General features: G+C 43.4%; 1 protein-coding gene across 1 annotated transcript in view; it reads left to right on the plus strand.

Moving 5' to 3' along the window:
• The window catches only part of LOC143280408 (uncharacterized), a 126943-nt gene that overhangs the window by 79124 nt on the left and 25319 nt on the right, over positions 1–22500 (plus strand). The window contains exons 6-7 of the mRNA XM_076585042.1: positions 6906–7052; positions 19262–19395. Of these exons, the coding sequence (XP_076441157.1) occupies positions 6906–7052; positions 19262–19395 (281 nt within the window). The remainder of the gene's footprint in view (positions 1–6905; positions 7053–19261; positions 19396–22500) is intronic.

Here is a 22500-nt window from a genome sequence, read left to right on the forward strand (position 1 = left end):
AGGATAAAGATTTTAGGCATTGCCTAGTCTTCCAATCTGTCCTTGTGACAACAAAAACAGTAACGATAAGACAACAATAATAACAATAGTAAATACTACTACTACTACTACTACTACTAATTATAATACTAATCAACGGACCATCATCATCACAAAAAATATAATGAAGGGAACACTGTCACACACTCACACCCACCCAATCACACACATATGCACACACTCATCCCCAAACACACACACCCTTATGCATATACATATTTGCACATATACCCACATGCATGCATATGTCTACATGTACATACAGATATGTATGCATACGTATACATAAACATAATTAGGTATCAAATCATATTGTAGTACATTACAAATCATATTGTAGTACAATAGCAAATATTGAACAAAAAGAAAGGGGGAAAAAATCAAAAAGTAAAGGGATTATTAAGACTGTCAAATTAATCACCACACAGAATACAGGAAAGAGGCACGACTGAAATGAAAATATATAAACAGAGCAGAGAAATATAGTTATATCACTGTACATATACAATAGTGATGAGAAACCTGACGCTGATGTGGCAGGCAATAACATCCAATCAATAGCTTGCATGTAATACATAAAAAAACACAAAAGGTTGAAAATAAGATGAAACACGTTAGTGTATGTATAGGAACAGACAGCGCATGCATTTCACAAAGGGCATGATGTGTTTAGGCCGGTTATATTTGGTTTGGGGGTCTATTGTTTGTGGAGCAGAAGTTTTCGTACCCTTCATTTGAAGGACGATAATGAATCGCCTGTCTTGACGAACGTAGGAAGAGAGTTCCAAATAGATGGTCCAAAAAATGCAAAGCTAGATTTGTACAAGTCAATGCGCACACGAGGCAGAATATAATTATTTGAATCGTAACGCTCTGTTGCCCTTTGAACAAATTCACTGAGGTACGGTGGTGACATGTGGTTGTGTACTTTGAACATGAGGACCATTCTATTGCAGTCAAATTGCTTGTACAGTGGTAATATTTCCAGTTTTGTTAATTTCTCATCTGTTGATAGTGAGTGGTCGGGTAGAATAAGTTTAGCTGCTCGTCTATGTAATGAGTTAATTTTTTTGAGCTGGTTGTGACTGGCATTGGTCCAGATTGTAGATGCATAATTGATATGAGAAAGACAATGTGCCCCGAAGAATAATTTTCGGGTTGGAGCATCGACACAATGTCTAAGTTTATTGAGTAAGAACAGATTGCGAGCTAACTGTTTGCAGACATGGTTAATATGAGCTTGCCAGTTTAGTTCTTTATCAATTATTACCCCAAGAACGCGGTGCTCACAAACTTGTTCAACTGGGTTCTTGTTTACCTCAAGTTTTAGAGTGAGAGGCTTACGTTGGTGTTTTTGTCTGGATGCCAGTGCCATACTTTTTGTCTTATGTGGGTTAAGTTCCATGTGATTCTGGTAACACCAGTCTAAGATGTCATTTATTCCCTGTTGTAGCGATGATTGTACAAGATCGATGTTGGTGTCACTACAATGAAGAGAACTGTCATCAGCGAACAGATCGCAGATGACGTTGCCAGGTGATATGTGCATCGGCAAGTCATTTATATAGATGCAAAAGAGTAGAGGTCCAAGAATAGAGCCTTGCGGTACACCACGATCTACATGACCTTCGAAGAGTACGTGCCATTTAAGTAAACACGCTGTGAGAGAGAGGGAGGGAGGGAGGGAGGGAGGAGAAAGAAATGGAGGGAGGGAGAGAGAGAGAGAGAGGGGGGGAGGGATGTAGTATAAAGAAATGGAGGGAGGGAGAGAGACGGAAGAAGAGAGAGAGAGAGAAGACAATGGTTTATTTGTTAGGCCTCCGGCCCATAACAAAGGAGTGGGCCATTAACAAAAATATTACATAATGAATCAAATAGTGTGAACAGCATATCAATGCGCATTTGACTCTTACAAGTTCTCTCTCTCTCTCTCTCTCTCCCCCTCTCTCTCTCTCTCACACACACACACACATTGTCTCTCCCCCTCTCCTCTCCCCTCCCTCAAACACATGCACGCGCGCATATACACACCCACATACACGTTCACGCGCCTAGCACACAGGTCCAGCGACACACATCTGGATTAAGAGAAATGCAAAAATTGCAAGCAGCAAGGGAGAAAGAGAGAGGGGGGATGTGGGGGGGGGGGGGGAGAGAGAAAGAGAGGGAATATCGGAAAAAGAGGGCGAGATAGGGAGAAATGGAGGGAGGGGGAGGGATGGAAGAGAGGAGAGAGAGGGAGAGAAGAAGAGAGGAATGGAGGGAGAGGGAGAGAAGAAGAGAGGAAGGGAGGGAGAGAGAGAGAGGGAGAGAAGAAGAGAGGAAGGGAGGGAGAGAGAGAGAGGGCGAGAAGAAGAGAGCAAGGGAGGGAGAGAGAGAGAGGGAGGGAGAGAGAGAGAGGGAGAGAAGAGGAGAGGAAGGGAGGGAGAGAGAGAGAGGGAGAGAAGAAGAGAGGAAGGGAGGGAGAGAGAGAGAGGGCGAGAAGAAGAGAGCAAGGGAGGGAGAGAGAGAGAGGGAGAGAAGAAGGGAGGGAGAGAGAGAGAGGGCGAGAAGAAGAGAGCAAGGGAGGGAGAGAGAGAGAGGGAGGGAGAGAGAGAGAGGGAGAGAAGAGGAGAGGAAGGGAGGGAGAGAGAGAGAGGGCGAGAAGAAGAGATGAAGGGAGGGAGAGAGAGAGAGGGAGGGAGAGAGAGAGGGAGAGAAGAGGAGAGGTAGGGAGGGAGAGAGAGAGAGGGAAGGAGAGAGAGAGAGGGAGGGAAGAAGAATGGAAGGGAGGGAGAGAGAGAGAAGAAGAGAGGAAGGGAGAGAGAGAGAAGAGGGAGAGAGAGAGAGGAAGGGAGAGAGAGAGAGAAGGAGAGAGAGTGAGGGAGAGAAGAGAGGAAGGGAGGGAGAGAGAGAGAGGGAGAGAAGGGAGGTAGAGAGAGGGAGAGAGAGAGAGAGGGAGAGAAGAAGAGAGGAAGGGAGGGAGAGAGAGAGAGGACGAGAAGAAGAGAGGAAGGGAGGGAGAGAGAGAGGGAGAGAAGAGGAGAGGAAGGGAGGGAGAGAGAGGAAGGGAGGGAGAGAGGGAGAGAGAGAGAGGGAGAGAGAGACTAAGGGAGGGAGAGAGAGAGGGGGCGAGAACAAGAGAGGAAGGGAGGGAGAGAGAGAGAGGGAGAGAGAGAGGAAGGGAGGGAGAGGGGGAGAGAGAGTGGAAGGGAGGGAGAGAGAGGGAGAGGAAGGGAGGGAGAGAGGGAGAGAGAGAGGGGAAGGGAGGGAGAGAGAGAGAGAGGAAGGGAGGGAGAGAGAGAGGGAGAGAGAGAGAGAGGAAGGGAGGGAGAGAGAGAGAGAGGAAGGAAGGGAGGGAGAGAGAGAGGGAGAGAAGAAGAGAGGAAGGGAGGGAGAGAGAGAGAGAGCGCGGAGAAAGAGAAAGACAAAGGAAGAAATGGAGAGAGAGAGAGAGAGAGAGAGAGAGAGAGAATTGAATTGAATTGAATAGAGAGAGAATTGGATGAATAGAGAGAGAATTGAATTGAATAGAGAGAGAATTGAATTGAATAGATTTTATTTTCTGAGGGTAACAGAGTAAGCAAAATAATGCTTTTTTTTCATCCAGCCCTCGAAGGGCAAACAGTAACATAAACAAAGGGGGAGTGGGGGTGGGGGGGATCATGATATCATTACAGCATGCATATTACAGTCATGGATATATGAATGGTAATTTGACATTTACAACACTAAATAGAGGAGAATAAGAGGAGAGATATATAAGAGGACACACACACACACACACACACACACACACACACACACACACACGAGTTTTTTAGTCTCATTAGGTGAATAGTCTTTGTGACATGGGGGTACACAGATACATTTTCAATGTCAAATAGGACATATACTTGGTCAATTCTGAGACGAGAGAAGTTAAGGAGTAAATGGGCCGGCATACTGTGCTTCTCTGCTCTCCGTCAGAAAAGAGGCAGACTGTGGTGGAGACCCTTATCTGCCAGTACAGTGTCCGTCAGGGCCTGGCTTCCAAACGGGGTCTTTGGAAAATCAAACCGAGCATCTGGTCTTGTATTGTATCGTATCGTATCGTATCGTATTGTATTGTATTGTATTGTATTGTATTGCATTTTGTTTGCAAGTATCAAAGTGATTTTTACAGCCGAATTTTGCCAGGGACAACCACGTTCTTGCCGTAGGTTCTTTTACGGTACGCCAAGTCCACGCTGCGCTAGAGATTTCGGTTTTATCGTCCCATCCGTAACACCACTTTGGGGGACCATCAGCCAGCTGATGATGACCCATGATCCAGTACCATTGTGCAGCTGGCGAGATTCACAGGCATATACGAGACCCGAGTGGATAAAAGTGGTCAGGGAACCGACAGAGCAGGATTGGTCAGGGGGAAACAAACAGGAGGTGGAATGGTCCATTGTTTGCCTTACTGTTGTCCGACTACCGATGTTTGCAAGACTCTCACTGTGTGTGTGTGTGTGTGTGTGTGTGTGTGTGTTCGTGCGTGCGTCTCTGTCGCTGTAGGGATATGGCAGGCACCCACCTCGTCCGAGCAGTTTGTTCAATCGCTCTGTTACAGCCACTGCATTGCCAACTCATTCATTAGTGTTGTAAAAAGCGGAGAATGCTCAAACTGTCACGACCAGTGTCTTATTTGCAACAGTTACGAAGGGAGCATGCATAGAGACCTTGTGTAACATGCCACAGTGCTGATCGGTGATTGGTCAAATCGACATGCCACAGTGCTGATCGGTGATTGGTCAAATCGACATGCCACAGTGCTGATTGGTGATTGGTCAAATCGACATGCCACAGTGCTGATCGGTGATTGGTCAAATCGACCACAGTGCTGATCGGTGATTGGTCAAATCGACATGCCACAGTGCTGATTGGCGGACTGGATCACATACGCATATAAGGCATTAAAATTTTGTTTTTTAATCTAGCGTTTGTATTTTTATTTACCAGCGCTGTAGAAACAAGGAATCGGAAACGAATATAATGTGATTTCTGTTGTTGCTTTTTTTCTGTCCATCAATCCAGTGCTGTAAAAACAAATAAACAAACAAACAAACAAACAAAAAACAAACAAAAACAAAAAAAAAAAACCGCACGTAGCATACATACTCTATGGCACGCATGTGCACACGCACAAAGTTGCATATAGTCCAAAGCTCTCGCTCTGCTTCCACTGGCTTTGTTAGAAAGTTAACGGTGAATGGAGAGAGACACACACACATAAACACACACACACATACACACACACACACACATACACACACACACACACACACACACACACACACACACACACATACACTGTGACAATACTATCCCTTTGGCAAGGGGGACAATACATGGACAGACAAACATAATGGCGGAACAAAGGAAAAAACGAACTCATTGTTAAGAGTTAAAAGGGATGAAACAGAAGCCGAATCTACGACAGTTAAAAACGAACTCATTGTTAAGAGTTAAAGGGAATGAAACAGAAGTCGAAGCTACGACAGTTAAAAACGAACTCTTTGTTTAGAGTTAAAAGGAATGAAACAGAAGCCGAAGCTACGAGAGTTAACGCCTACAGTCAAACTCACGCTGTGTAAAGGTGACACGATTGTAAACAAAGCAAACTAGCGTTACACCTGAAAACATTGTTGATACACACACACACACACACACACACACACACAACACAACAACACAACACAACACAACACAACACAACACACACACTCACTCACGCACTCACAACACATTCTGTTGACAATTACACACACCTGTATTGGTTTTTCAGCACTTATCGATGCCTTAGACAAGGCAAATACAGATCGTATGGCACAAATTGACCATCCAAGTTTATCCCCCCCCCCCTCTCCCCCCGCCAACAAAAAAAGAAAAAAAGAAAAAGAAAAGGTAATACAAGTTATGAGATTGATTCTAGGGTCGCACCAATTACATTTCATAAGCATAAGGCTTCCCCCTCCCCCCGACAGTCCAAAGCGAGGGAATTAACCCTTTCACCGCCAAGCTCGCATTTATGCGCAGGCGTGGTAGAGGACCCATGTCACTGAAAGGTGACCATTCATTGGTCTGTTATCCATGAACCTACTTCTCTTAATGTTCGGTGGAAGGATAGGCCATATTTTCTATACATCGCAGGGGGAATCCTCAGCTATTCTTAGCCACTGTCTTTTCTGTGTTTAGACCACAAGGGAATTTTGTACTGTAGATTGACTGGCGGTGAAAGGGTTAAATCTGGCCTGTTGTTGTCTCGTTCGTCATTTATCGGATGGATTTCCCCGTCTCCTCGACAAAGGCGGCAGTACGTCGCAGGTCCTCCAGTCCACCGAAGAGCTTCCGGGCCTCTGGGATTGGGTGGGGCCAGGTTTTCTCTCGGAGCGCTTGGTGGAACGGGCAGGACTGCATCAGATGTTCTGTTGTCTGGCTGGCTGTTCTGCAGGGACACTGCTCTGTGTCGCCGATCTCGATCTCTGATCTTGTTTCTCGTTTCGTCAATTGCCAAAAGCATGAGAGGAGGGTCCGTTTCCTTTGAAATTTCTTCGTTAAAGATGACACTTTTCTTGTGAATTTCCTCGTAAAACATACACAGACGAAAAGAAATATATAATCATAATTCGCCTTCATCGAATTCAGCACACATGGGACAAGAACGTACCCTGACAGCCCTTCCAGTTTAGGTATGCAAAAAAAACTTGTTCGTTCGAGAAGTTGGAGGTGGGTTTTTTGTGTGTGTGTTTTTAAACAGTGTGTGTGTGTGTGTGTGTGTGTGTGTGTGTGTGTGTGTGTGTGTGTGTGTGTGTGTGTGTGTGTGTGTGTGTGTGTGTGTGTGTGTGTGTGTGCTCTCTCAGGCCCCCAAGAGCTGGCCGTCCAAGGTGATTCAGAACGTGTGGGCGGGACTGGCCATTTTCATCATGACGTCATACACGGCCAACTTGGCCGCCTACTTGGCCGGCCAGTCCGCGGTCATCAGTGTCAAGAGCATCCATGATCAGAAGGTGAGATTGGTTTGTTGTCCTGTGTGTGTGTGTGTGTGTGTGTGTGTGTGTGTGTGTGTGTGTTGGGAAAGGGTGCGTGCATGTGAGTGTGTGCGTTGGGTGTGTATGTGTTGTGGGTGTGTGTATGAGGGGAGTGGGGGAGCGGAGGTGCGGGGGGTGTGGGGGGGGGCGAGTTGGTGTGTGTGTGTGTAAGCGTGTTGTGGGTATACACACACACACACACACACACACACACACACACATATATATATACACATGTGTGTGTGTGTGTGTGTGATTGTGCGCGCTTGCTTGCGTGTGTGCGTTCGTGTGTTTGCAGTGTGTGTAATGAGGTGGTCGTGGTGATGGTGGTACACATACACACCAGTAATCACTAGCTATGAACGAATGCTTTTTTACAATGAGAAACATGCCTGTTTAGTCCCCCCCACCCCCCCACCCCCGCCCCATACACAGAACTATCGAAGATTCGAACGCAGAACTAAGTTCACCCGCGGCATTATTTTTTAAGAGGATATGGGAACGGAATGAAGGCGGAGGCGGGGGGGGGGGGGACTAAAGACGTATGGTAAGAAAGGCGAGCCCCCCCCCTCCCCCGCAGTGGGTGTCTGAATGACCCAACCTTTAGCTTCCGTCGTCAGAATTGTGGTATTCTTTGTCAACATTCACCTCTTCAGTATAAGAGCCTTCCGCTTGCAATATTTTGATGATGGTAATTGGGGTGAAACGCTGTTAACGTCGTCTCTTTCGCCGTTCGTATGGAGAGAGTTAAAAGAGTCAACAACTGATGCAGGTGGTGAGGGCAGGCAGAGCACCACCATTGTCATGGTTCCATAGAAACTGCATGCTGCTCGGAAGACAGACAGACAGACAGACAGACAGACATGCAATGCTGAGGGCAGGGACGGACAGGACGAAGCTGCAAACTGTTTAATTTACATAGAAATGTGAAGCCCAGCTTCACTGTTTAATTTACATAGAAATGTGAAGCCCAGCTTCACTGTTTAATTTACATAGAAATGTGAAGCCCAGCTTCACTGTTTAATTTACATAGAAATGTGAAGCCCAGCTTCCACCCACTGTATCTGTCTGATGGACTTTCACGACTAACGTCAGCGTACAAACTAACTGCAGTAGCATACCCCCTCCCCCACCCCCACCCCCATCCCCACCCTCTCCACCCACCTCCCCACCTCCTCCTTGCAGAGTTGAGGTGGGATGACCGTCCGTGTGGCCAATCCCCTTCGTGGAAAGGTCAGAGGGATGGTGGGTTGGTGGATGAGGAGGGGGGGGGGAGGGGGCGCTTTGGATGGGATAGGGTAAGTCGGAGCAGCTCCGAATCACCTATTCCTGTTTCGCCTCCTTTGATGGAGCGACTACCCTCCGTGAGTGATTACGTCTTGAGAGTTCTGACTCTTTCGTTAAGCAAGCTGTTGTTTCGCCTACCACTAGGCACTCCTGTTTCGCCTACCACCAGGCACTCCTGTTTCGCTTACCACTAGGCACTCCTGTTTCGCTTACCACCAGGCACTCCTGTTTCGCCTACCACCAGGCACTCCTGTTTCGCCTACCACTAGGCACTCCTGTTTCGCTTACCACTAGGCACTCCTGTTTCGCCTACCACTAGGCACTCCTGTTTCGCCTGTTCAGTCTCTCTCTCTCTCTCTCTTGGCTGAAAAGATGGTAAACTGAGAAATCACACACACACACACACACACACACACACACACACACACACACACACACACACACACACACACACAGAGAGAGAGAGAGAGAGAGAGAGAGAGAGAGACTAACAATACCAACATTAAAATACCACAGTGTGTAGGACTATATGAACTACGCAACACAGACGGACAGAACTTCAGAGAAGAACTTGAGAAAGAATTTAATATCGACAGTTATGCAACTGTCTTGAATTCACTCGCTCGACTTTATTGTCAGTTGTGTTTCATGCGTCGGGTTGTCATTCCATTACAAATTCCACAACATAGTTTGTCGCAAATGGTTTTTGTAATGGCCCCTCCAATGGGCAGGTCGAGTTTTAACGCAGTGAGGATTTTTGACATCTTTGGTCTCTCTCTGCTTTAGGGTTTTATGTCCCAATGGATATGTGTTCAAGCAGTCTGCTATGCTTTGTCTTTATCCTATGATTGTGTGCTTGCGACATGGCACAACAAAGTCTTGGTACGTTCATTTGGTTCGTTCATTTGGTTCGCCGCTGTTTTCGCCGACACGCGTTTGGCCTACCCGCTTAGCCTACGCATGTTTCGCCTACAGATTGTCAAGTACGTTCATTTTGCCTACGCCTTGTGCACCAGATGACGGTACTATCATAACTGATATTATATCATGTAATATCAATTTTTAATACTGTGGACTAGTTGTTTTTTTGGTTTTTTTTTCTCAAGGCCTGACTAAGCGCGTTGGGTTACGCTGCTGGTCAGGCATCTGCTTGGCAGATGTGGTGTAGCGTATATGGATTTGTCCGAACGCAGTGACGCCTCCTTGAGCTACTGAAAACTGAAAAACTGTTTTTATCGTGTATGTCTTTGTTTCAATCATAGTGTGATTTAATTTTATTTTTTATTCCACGTGTTACTTTGATCGTGGTGTGTAAGGCTTACAGTAACTTAGTATTCAAGCATGTTACATCTGTGTGTATTCACACTGACTGACTGTAAGGCTTACAGTAACTTAGTATTCAAGCATGTTACATCTGTGTGTATTCACACTGACTGACTGTAAGGCTTACAGTAACTTAGTATTCAAGCATGTTACATCTGTGTGTATTCACACTGACTGACTGTAAGGCTTACAGTAACTTAGTATTCAAGCATGTTACATCTGTGTGTATTCACACTGACTGACTGTAAGGCTTACAGTAACTTAGTATTCAAGCATGTTACATCTGTGTGTATTCACACTGACTGACTGTAAGGCTTACAGTAACTTAGTATTCAAGCATGTTACATCTGTGTGTATTCACACTGACTGACTGTAAGGCTTACAGTAACTTAGTATTCAAGCAGGTTACATCTGTGTGTATTCACACTGACTGACTGTGTTGTATATGATCATTGCATGTGTTATGATCGTGATTATTTTATGTGAGGTTCACATCAAACTGAACATTTAAGCATTGTACGTATTGTATGCATTCATACTGAGTGACATAGATTCTCGTGCGTTGTACATCGGTGACACATGACTTCCTCTTCTTGAGATAATGAAGTATTCTGTATTCTATAAAAAAAACCCAGTGCACCGTATTCTGTATTCTGTAAACACCCCCAGTGCACCGTATTCTGTATTCTGTAAACACCCCCAGTGCACCGTATTCTGTAAACACCCCCAGTGCACCGTATTCTGTATTCTATACCCCCCCCCCCCAGTGCACCGTATTCTGTATTCTGTAAACCCCCCCAGTGCAACCGTATTCTGTATTCTATAAACACCCCCCAGTGCACCGTATATTCTGTATTCTATACCCCCCCCCCCCCCCAGTGCACCATATTCTGTATTCTATAACCCCCCCCCCCCCCAGTGCACCGTATTCTGTATTCTGTAAACACCCCCAGTGCACCGTATTCGTATCTGTAAACACCCCCAGTGCACCGTATTCTGTAAACCCCCCCCCCCCCCAGTGCACCGTATTCTGTATTCTATAAACACCCCCAGTGCACCGTATTCTGTATTCTATAAAACCCCCAGTGCACCGTTATTCTGTATTCTGTAAACACCCCCCAGTGCACCGTATTCTGTATTCTATAAATCCCCCCAGTGCACCGTATTCTGTATTCTATAAATCCCCCCAGTGAACCGTATTCTGTATTCTATAACACCCCCCCCAGTGCACCGTATTCTGTATTCTATAAACCCCCCCAGTGCACCGTATTCTGTATTCTGTAACACCCCCCCCCCCCCAGTGCACCGTTATTCTGTATCTGTAAACTCACCCCCAGTCGCACCGTAGATTCTGTATCTATAACACCCCCCCCCCCCCCCCAGTGCACTGTCTTCTGTAAACACCCCAGTGCACCGGTATTCTGTATTCTGTAAACACCCAAGTGCACCGTATTTCTGTATTCTATATCAACACCAGTGACACCGTTATTCTGTTTTTTATAAAACCCCCCCCCCCCCAGTGCACCGTATTCTGTATTCTGTAAAAAAAAACACCAGTACACCGTTATTCTGTAAACACCCCAGTGCACCGTATTCTGTAAACACCCCAGTACACCGTATTCTGTAAACACCCCCAGTGCACCGTATTCTGTATTCTGTAACCCCCCCCCCCCCCCCAATGCACCGTATTCTGTAAAACCCCCAGTGCACCGTATTCTGTAAACACCCCCAGTGCACCGTATTCTGTATTCTGTAAACACCCCCAGTGCACCGTATTCTGTAAACACCCCCAGTGCACTGTATTCTGTATTCTGTAAACACCCCCAGTGCACCGTATTCTGTATTCTGTAAACACCCCCAGTGCACTGTATTCTGTATTCTGTAAACACCCCCAGTGCACCGTATTCTGTATTCTATAAACCCCCCCCCCCCCCCCCAGTGCACCGTATTCTGTATTCTATGAACCCCCCCCCCACCCCCCCCAGTGCATCGGAGAACAAAGCGAAGGCGGAACGTACGAAGGCGAAATGTGCGACATCCTGTTGTTATGTAATGGCTGAGATCTGTGATCTGATGTGTGTCTGGGGTACGTATGTGAGTCATGACTGAGATCTGTGATCTGATGTGTGTCTGGGGTACGTATGTGAGTCATGACTGAGATCTGTGATCTGATGTGTGTCTGGGTACGTATGTGAGTCATGACTGAGATCTACGATCTGATGTGTGTCTGGGTACGTATGTGAGTCATGACTGAGATCTATGATCTGATGTGTGTCTGGGTACGTATGTGAGTCATGACTGAGATCTGTGATCTGATGTGTGTCTGGGTACGTATGTGAGTCATGACTGAGATCTGTGATCTGATGTGTGTCTGGGTACGTATGTGAGTCAGGATGATGCCGACTTTGCAGAGTGTTTACAGGACTCATTCGTGTTACGAGGAGGAAGGGTTAGCTTTGTTGTTTTTAGGACGGTACACTGCTTTTCCCGCATTGGCCTTGTCAGCCATGAGCGTGCCTGCATCAGACGTGGACAACGCCCTTCCTAGATCTTCGTCAGCGAAGCCAGGCCATGATGATGACTGTTCAATTGAGAGAGAGAGAGAGAGAGAGAGAGAGAGAGAGAGAGAGAGAGAACGAACGAACGAACGAACGAACTTTCTTTGATGAGGTAAATAGAATAAGCATGCATATGCTTTTTTACATCCAGTCCTCAGGGCAAAGAAAAATGAACTAGGAATATTCACAAAATAACATTAGAGAAAAGACATTTTGTTAGCAAACAAATGTTAAAATTAGTATCAAATGATGGCAAACTGTTAACTGAAAGTGATGAAATGCTAGAGGAAACAAAGACATTCTTCAGTGATTTATATAAAGAAAGAAAATCACAAAATATAGAGCTTAGTAATTACATAACAAATTTACCCAAATTAAGCAAAGTTGAATCCGACAAGCTGGAAGGATTAATAACAAAAGAAGAAGCATCAGAAGTGTTATAAAATATGCAGAATGACAAAAGCCGCGGTACAGATGGGATTACAGAAAACTTTTAAAATTTTTTCTGGAGACAGATAGGGGACTTTGTGGTTCGGTCTATAAATGAAGGGTTTGTTAAAGGTGAAATGTCAGTCACACAAAGAGAAGGATTGATAATCTGCTTACCCAAGGGAAATAAACAAAGGGAATACCTTAATAACTGGAGACCTATCTCACTACTGAATGTCATACATAAAATAAGTTCAGCTTGCATAGCAAATAGAATGAAAACAGTGTTACCAAAACTAATTCATGAAGATCAGACTGGGTTTATTTCAGGGAGGTATATTGGAGATAACATTCGATTATTATATGACATGATACACTACTTAGATATAAAACAACTACCTGGGTTATTGGTTTCAATTGATTTTGAAAAAGCCTTCGACTCCGTAAACTGGGATTACATGGGAAATGTTCTTGAAACATTTGGTTTTGGAAATGATATCAGAAAATGGATATACACTTTTTATAAAAATACTAAAGCTCGTGTAATTGTTAATGGAAAGATGTCACAGACTTTCACTATAAACAGAGGGTGTCGTCAGGGTGACCCTATATCACCATATTTATTCATATTGTGTGTAGAAATATTAGCTTGTAAAATTAGAGAAGACAAAGAAATTAAAGGAATACAGATATCAGATACAGAATTTAAAATAAGCCAGTTTGCTGATGACACATCATTTACATTGGAAGGAGACAGAAAGTCTTATGAAAAATTGTTTGATGTATTTAGAGAGTTTGAGGAATTTTCAGGACTCAAGTTAAATGTTGAAAAAACTGTTAATGTTTGGTTAGGTAAAAAGAAAAACTCAAATATAATATACTTAGAGAACCAACGTATGGAATGGAACCCCCCTAAATTTAAAATCCTTGGTATCTGGCTTTCACATGATCTATCTAATCTAACGGAAATCAATATGGCAGATAAATTTGTCGAAGTAAAAACATTATTTAATATTTGGTCGAAAAGAATATCAACACCTCTGGGCAGGGCAGCTGTGCTCAAATCACTTATTCTGTCCAAACTGGTTTACCTATGGATATTGTTACCAAACCCACCTGACAGTGATCTAAAATAGCTACAAGACATGTGTTTTCAATTTGTATGGGACAAAAAACCAGACAAAATAAAACGAGTGTATGCAGTGCATGATGTAGAAAGCGGGGGAATTGGAGTACCTAACATACAGGCTTTTGTACAAGCACTGAAACTATCCTGGCTACGAAAAATGCTCACTGCATGTTTTAAATGGAAGAAAATACTACAGAATATACATCCTGAAATAGACAGAATAAAAAACTATGGCTCAAAAAGATTTCTAAACAAAGGTAATAAGTTTTGGAGAGATGTATATGATGCTTATGATAGATTTTGTCTTCAAATAGAATTAAATAAGAATGCAGAAATTGTAGCAGAACCTATTTTTTACAAAAACAAGTTCAAAATCAACATTAACAATTTTCACTGTAAAGCATGGACAGATAAAGATATTTTTTGTTAATGATGTTCTAAATGAAAGAGGCCAATTCTTAAATTATGTAGAATTCTCAAGGAAGTATGGGATAAAAGTAAATTTCTTGAACTTCATAAGCTGTACACAAGCAATTAAAGAATATGCAAGAAAAAGCAACATAAAATTTGAAAATAGCAAAAAGAACAAAGATAGCAAGGCATTACAAATATTATGTGGAATAAGCAAAGGAATAAAACCATACTATGAATTACTATTGCAAAAGATAGAAATATTTTACATAAAAGCCTTAATGAAATGGGAAAATAAGCTAAATACACAAACTGATTGGGAGATTGTATTAAAAAAAGATAAAGAAAATTAAGGAAATAAAGTTTAAATGGTTTCAGATCCAAATATGCCATAGAATCCTGGTGTCAACTAATATCCTGAAAGTAATGGGTGTGACTGATAATGACAACTGTAATTTTTGTGACACCAGCATTATTTATGGTATTGCCCAGTTATACAAACTTTTTGGCTTCAGTTTGAAAATAAACTTAAAGAAAAATGTGAAAACTGTGAAAGATTGTCCCTCAATTTTGAACTTAATTTGTTTGGCACTGATGAAAAAAACTAAAACAGATGATGTTTTTGATGTGATAGTTTTATGGGCAAAATTCTTTATATACAAGTGTAGAATTAATAAGGTTAAACCAGGTTTACATGCATTCATTGCTGAACTCAAACGCAATTATTCAACAGAAAAACAAATACACCTAATGGAAAGGAATTATCAGGATTTCTCTATTAAATGGCTACCTTATTTAGATTTAGTGATGGAACATGAACTCTAATCATTTATATAGAGTCAGAGGTGTTTCCACAGGAGTAGAAACATTATATCGACCAATCTTGTATTGACTAGTTTGTTGTGACTCGTATGTTCCCAGTGATCCATGAGAGTTGACTGTTAATGTGTGCTGTGAGCTGAGATTGGAAATGTCATGTTCTGGGATCTATGTCTTTGTTGTTGTTGTTGTTTTGTGTTGCTGTTGTTGTTGTTGTTGTTGTTGTGTATGTGTTTGTATTTTGTTTGTTTTCTCTATTCTTCATCCATTCTTTCTTGCTTGCTCATTAGCTATTTAACTAGAAAACACCCTTGCAAACGGTCACCATATTATACATGTATGTGTATATTGTATGTGTATATGTACATGTATAGTAATGTATGCGTATGTATGTGTGTATGTGTATATATATGTATGTATGTATATATATATATATGTATATGTATGTATATGTATGTATGTATGTGTGTATATGTGTGTGTGTATATATATATGTATACATGTACTACCTCTATTGCTAAAGGTGGTGTGAATTGCAATGTTGCTTTATTGGTGTGGAATTTCATGTGAAATTGTAATGGAGACAAAGTTGAAAAGAAAATATAACCTTCTATGCAAGGGGGAAAAAAGGTTATAGAAATACAATGGAGAGAGAGAGAGAGAGAGAGAGAATCATGCAGAAGACGTAAACATTTCGGATTTTTACGTATTTTGTGGAAGGTAGGTAGCATGTTTGTGGTGGAAAACCATTTGCAGAGACCCAGGCTTTTGGACACACAGCCGACAGACCTGGAGGAATCTGGTGAACAGTTCTTCTGTGAGGCACCCTGGGACTCTTCACAGAGTTAAAGAAGAAAAAGAAGGTGGCAAGAAACGGTCATGGATTCTTCCAACTCGAGAATGCAGGCACAGTTTGAGCTTGCTATGGACTCCTTCATTCCTCAGAAAGGGGGGTGGGGGGACGGGTTAAAAACAACAACAACAACAACCTAAAAAACACAGGCGTCATGAACTCTCCTGACGAAGGGAAAAAGGGTTAACGTGTTTGGGGGGTTATAGACTCATCTTGCCAGCATACCGGCCTTTTGAACTGCGCTTACAGGCATGCAGATCGCGCGGCTTTTATGGGATTTCCCCATTACGGGGAGGACAGATAAGCGATGGAGAGGGACGAGGGATGGGTGTGTGTGTGGGGGGGGAGGGCTTGGGGGGTGGGGGGGGGGGGGTAATTGCCAACAGGAGGACAGGACAGGCAGGGTTAGTGCAGAGAGATTGCCGTGGATTCTTTCTCTTCCACGGGTAATACAGATCAATGGAGAGAGAGAGAGAGAGAGAGAGAGAGAGAGATCTTGTTTCAACTCTCGCTCCAGAGCTCAGGGCTAAATTGTGCAGGGGGTAATGTGGTGTCCTTTTTTCCTGTCCAGCAGACAACGAGTTAGCACAGAGGTGGTTTTTTTGTTTGTTTTGTTTTAACACCCTCTCCATTAGGGACGGGATGGGGTGTCTCTGGCAACAAGTCTTGGAATCTTCCTGCTATGTAGAGAGGATGAGATAACAGTTGAAAAAAAAGAGGAGATTTTTAAAAAATCTTATTCTCTTCATGTAGAGGACGGTTTGTAGGATGAGGTACTCACCAAGGAGAACGCATTACCGCAACATGAGGTTTGGCCGGATTCTGACTACGAAGATGAAGACTTGCAATAACATTGCATCACTGCCAATATCTGAGGACTGTTTTCACATTGACCATGAAAAAAGTGATAAAAAAACCACATGTAAGATAGAATGAGTTTTGTAATCTGCTTTCCAGAGGGAAACGTCGGCAGTACAAGGAACCCGAAAGTCCTACATAATTTCTTTGTGTGTGTGTGTGTGTGTGTGTGTGTGTGTGTGTGTGTGTGTGTGTGTGTGTTCTTTTTCATAATGAAGATGTGTTGGGATATCAAGATATTCTGGACATCAATCAACATCCTGACAGGAATACATAAAAGTTCATGAACAAAGACATTTTCGTCCGAGAACGTTTCATCCTGTTATACGTGAATGCGTTGTGCAGATAAAGGGGAAACTTTTCCATTCAATATGGTGTGTGGGAGCGAGAGAGAGAGAGAGAGAAGAGAAAGAGAAAGAGAGAGAGAGAGAGAGAGAGAGAGAGAGAGAGAAAACTCAGAACTCAAAACGTTTTTATTCAAGGATTAAGATTTTAAGCATAGCCTGTTCTTCCAATCTGTCCTTGCTAATCTACATCTATTACAAATAGCACACATATAAGAGGGGAGAGAGAGAGAGAGAGAGAGAGAGAGAGAGAGAGAGAGAGAATCGTAGACTTTGTATCAGCAGTTGAGTTCAACGGTCTTTTGGCTAACACCCTTTAGGTCAAGTTAGCCAAGGCTCAGGTCTTGAAGAGGGAGATTCACTGCACTGAGGGTTTTATAATCTTCCAGCCGAACAGACGAAAGGGGTGGATGGGTGAGTGGGGGTGTCGGATGGGGGAGGCGGGGGCTGGTGCCTGGGGACGGAGGGCTGGGGGGAACTGTCGTTTAAAAAGTTCTGGACTCTGTCGGGAGGAAAACAAGTCAGGCAAGTTATCACCAAAGACAGCGGAGGAGGGGAGGGGAGGGGAGTGGGGAGGTTGAGGGTGTGGGGTGGGAGGTGGCTGGTAGAACAGAACCGAATAAGTACAGACCAGACAAACCATTTCAAGTGTGAGCGAGGTGGGAAGGAGGAGAATGAGGAGGAGGAGGAAGAAGAAGAAAGGAAGGGGTGGGGGTGGGGGTATCTTATCACAAAGGTCCAATGAGTCCGACGATTGCGTGTGGTCAAGCAGGCCCCATATCATTTCACGTCTGGGGGAAGAAAGACTTGCTAGTGAAAGGGGGCGGGTTGGGTTGTAGCGGCGATGGTGGTCAGACTGTACAGACTGTGGTCTTGTCTGGCCCGCGATAGGCCATCTGCTTTATGGGACACCGTTCGATGAGCACATTGCTTTTCTCATCAGCTTTGTGTCGTTAGCTGGAGAGAGGAGGACGTTTATCACCTCTTTTTTCTTCTTCTCGTGGTCCATTTCCTTGTTTCTCTCTCTTTCTCTCTCACTCTGTCTCTGTGTTTCTCTGTTTGTCTCTGTCTCTCCGTTTCTCTCTCTCTCTGTGAAACAAGTGCTGCAAGGAGTAAAGATATCCTCGGTGTGTTGAAAATGAATAACGATGACGGTACAGTAAGATCACTGGCGAAGTACATTGCTGAAGCCCATAATATTCGAAAGAAGAGTGATTCATGTCAACAGTTTAATTACGTTGATAAAAAAGAGAATGCTGTTGTTTCCATGAACTCGGAAAATGGATGGTCGAGCGTCAGTTTATTTGACTCCAGACATGTTTCTCTTCTGTTCTATTTTGTTTCATTATTTTCATCATTATTGTTCAGATTGCACCCCCATGTCACTAAAGCTGTATAGCTAATGACGTTAAACCTTTCAGTGTTCAGTGTGCTTTCTCTCTCTGTCTCTGTCTCTCTGTCTCTCTCTGTCTGTCTGCCTGTCTGTCTCTGTCTCTGTGTCTCTGTCTGTCTGTCTCTGTGTCTCTGTCTGTCTGTCTCTGTCTCCCACTGTCTCTTTCTCTGTCCCTCTCTGTCTGTCTCTTTCTCTGTCTCTTTCTCTGTGTCTCTGTCTCTCTCTGTCTCTGTGTCTTTGTCTGTGTCTCTGTTTCTTTCTCTGTCTCAGTCTCTGTGTCTCTGTCTGTCTGTCTCTTTCTCTGTCTCTCTCTGTCTCTGTGCCTTTCTCTTTCTCCCCCCTCTCTCTGTTAAATTACTTTTTAAGCCTGTTCGTGTTTTTTTTTTCTTGGGCTACGTATCTGTCCGTGCTTCTTTCTGTCTCTCTGTCTTTGACGTGTAGTTAAGGTAAAGTAAGGACAGGGCTGGATTAGATTTCGGTGTGTAGTGCGTGCTTACAATGTAATTCTGCATTACTTGTCCATCCTGGAGGGTAATTCCGAAAAGAAACGCTGTCCTAGACTGAAGGCTTTTTTTAACCTTGAAGTTTGTACCATGACTGCAGGAATATGTTCCTTCAGCAGTACAGAAAAATGAGGTTTCCATCTGTGCAGCTTGCGTTCATTCACTTACACACACACACACACACACACACACACACACACACACACACACACACACACACACACACACACAGCCTTCATCTCCTGTCAAATCTCCCTCTGTTCACGCTGTCCCCCAAACAGTTGCTGCAGAAGCGGGTTTCCTTGGTGCAGTCCAGTGCCGTGGAGCATTTCCTGCACAAGATCAAACCTGACCTGTACCGCGTCACACGTCATCACCACGTCTCGTCCACCATCGACGGCATCACGAGTATCAAGTACGTCACCTGTGACTGTTTGCCTTTTGAGGTTTCTCTCTCTCTCTCCTCCTCCCTCCCCCCCCCTCTCTCTCTCTCACACTCTCGCTCTCGCTTGGAGGAAGAGAAGGGGGGGAAGGAGGGGGTGATGACAAACATGCACGCACGCACGCTCACACAGAGACTCTCTCACACATAATCTTCCAGATACATACACGCGCGCTCGCGCACACACACGCACACACACAGAGACACAGACACAGACACACACACACACACACAGACACACACACACACACACACACACACACACACACACACACACACACACACACAGAAAGTCAGTTCGCACGTGTGTGCAAATATTCATATCGATATGCATTCCAATAGATGCATATGCGTATAATCGTACTATCAACCTGATTTGTTAATCATTCAGTTGTCTTCCCTTTATTAAGGGAGTTGTCTTTCCTTCATCAAAGAAACAAACACTTTGATTGCTTTGCTTCTATTTAATTCATTTTCCCTCCAAAAAGTTGAGACGTGATATCAGACATAAACATGTCGCAGCTAGCTCCATGATATCAGGCATAAACATGTCACAGCTAGCTTCATGATATCAGGCATAAACATGTCACAACTAGCTCCATGATATCAGGCATAAACATGTCACAGCTAGCTCCATGATATCATGCATAAACATGTCGCAGCTAGCTCCATGATATCAGACATAAACATGTCACAGCTAGCTCCATGATATCAGACATAAACATGTCACAGCTAGCTCCATGATATCATGCATAAACATGTCGCAGCTAGGTCCATGATATCAGACATAAACATGTCGCAGCTAGCTCCATGATATCAGGCATAAACATGTCACAGCTAACTCCATGATATCAGGCATAAACATGTCGCAGCTAGGTCCATGATATCAGACATAAACATGTCGCAGCTAGCTCCATGATATCAGGCATAAACATGTCACAGCTAACTCCATGATATCAGGCATAAACATGTCGCAGCTAGCTCCATATCGGGCATAAACATGTCACAGCTAGCTCCATGATATCAGACATAAACATGTCGCAGCTAGCTCCATGATATCAGGCATAAACATGTCACAGCTAACTCCATGATATCAGGCATAAACATGTCGCAGCTAGCTCCATATCAGGCATAAACATGTCACAGCTAGCTCCATGATATCAGACATAAACATGTCGCAGATAGCTCCATGATATCAGGCATAAACATGTCGCAGCTAGCTTCATGATATCAGACATAAACATGTCGCAGCTAGCTCCATGATATCAGACATAAACATGTCACAGCTAGCTCCATGATATCAGGCGTAAACATGTCGCAGCTAGCTCCATGATATCAGGCATAAACATGTCACAGCTAGGTCCATGAAGAGATAGACACGATATCAGGCATAAACATCTCACAGCTAGCTCCACGAAGAGAGAGACATGGTATCAGGCATAAATATGTCACAGCTAACTCCACGAAAAGCTTGTTCTGGGACGTGTTCTTCCGGATAAAGTTCCTGAAGGAAATAAATGAATATTTAGAACTGATATAGAATTTACACAGTGTGAACAACACGTGGGTGAGCTGGTCTTTTTATGTATTTTATTTACGACTTTTTAACTTTATATTGGTTCCTCTTTCACTTGGTTTAAGAACTGACTGGTATCAATGTTTATTACACCTTCCACTGTACTGATACATGTATGTATATATGATAGTCTGTCGTGTTCGACTATGACCATCAGAACAGTACAGGAGGTAACTGCTGTCCCGACTATCTGGGCTAGAATTTGATTATAATGGAGTGTTGATTATAATGGAGTTAAATCTCCACTCTCTTGACCAAGAGTTTCAGTTTCAGTACCTCAAGGAGGCGTCACTGCGTTCGGACAAATCCATATACGCTACACCACATCTGCCAAGCAGATGCCTGACCAGCAGCGTAACCCAGTCAGGCCTTGCTCTTTGACTGGGTTTAAGAGTTCCTGATGGAAATGAATAAATATCTAGAACTGATTTAAAATTTACACACTGAGAACGGCACGTGGTTACACTGGTTGCTCTTTGACTTGGTTTAAGAACTGACTTTTATTTTTTATTTTATTATTATTATTTTTTATCATACCTTCAACCGCACTGATACACAAATTACAGTCACTTAACACAGCCGGGGTATAAAAAAAAGGCAAAATTACAAGCCGTTAACGGCCTCGCTGATTGACTCTACTAGGCAGCCTTACTGTCAGAACTCTGGGATACCTAGCTGCAACGAATGACCACCTTGTATGGAAACATTGTCTGTTGACATGGACACAACACTATCCAGCACCTGCAATGGACCCTTTGCGAGCGACTTGGACATAAGCACCACGATTATTTTGAATTTTAAGATGAGTGAAATTTTCCCGTATCAGTTTCAGTTTCAGTTTCAGGAAGGTGTCAAAGCCTGCGGACTGATCCATATGCGCTTCTCCACATCTGCTGTATACGCCCCCCCCCCTCACCCCCTCCGTATAAAAACAAAACAAAACAGATGCCTAACTTTCCCATAAACCCAATGCCCTTGTTCAGGTCTAGAGAGCCTTCTCTAGGTTTGCCTAAAACATAAACATACAATGAAATAGAAAAATTGAACAAAATAAAGAAATAAGTGAACAAGAGAGGCAAGGCCTTCAAGACTCACTTGTGATACACTTTAAAAAAATCTAATCGTTAAAAATTGTGTTCTGTATTTGTTATTATAAAGCTTCGCGTTTAAAAAAAAGAAAAAAAATCCTAACCAGATTCGAACCCCGCGTGTTCGAGTGAGAAGAAACTGCCTTATCCATTACACTATCGTGGTTCCTTAACTGACGTTCTAAAATTTAACATTTGAACATACTTTTTTAAAGGGCGATAAATCAATTGCGGTATTCGCAGTGAGAACGCTGTTTAAATCATATTATTCTGGTGTATCTTGGGAATTCAAAAAATCTTTAAGGTCAATAAAAAAATTCTTTTTAATGGCTATCGCCGCAATCACACTGCAACATTTAGCCGTTTTCACTAGATCTAGATAGATGTACAAGTTTAGTTACACCCGCCGGGAAT

Source organism: Babylonia areolata, chromosome 3 (assembly GCF_041734735.1).
Source record: "Babylonia areolata isolate BAREFJ2019XMU chromosome 3, ASM4173473v1, whole genome shotgun sequence".
Classification (NCBI taxonomy): domain Eukaryota; kingdom Metazoa; phylum Mollusca; class Gastropoda; order Neogastropoda; family Buccinidae; genus Babylonia; species Babylonia areolata.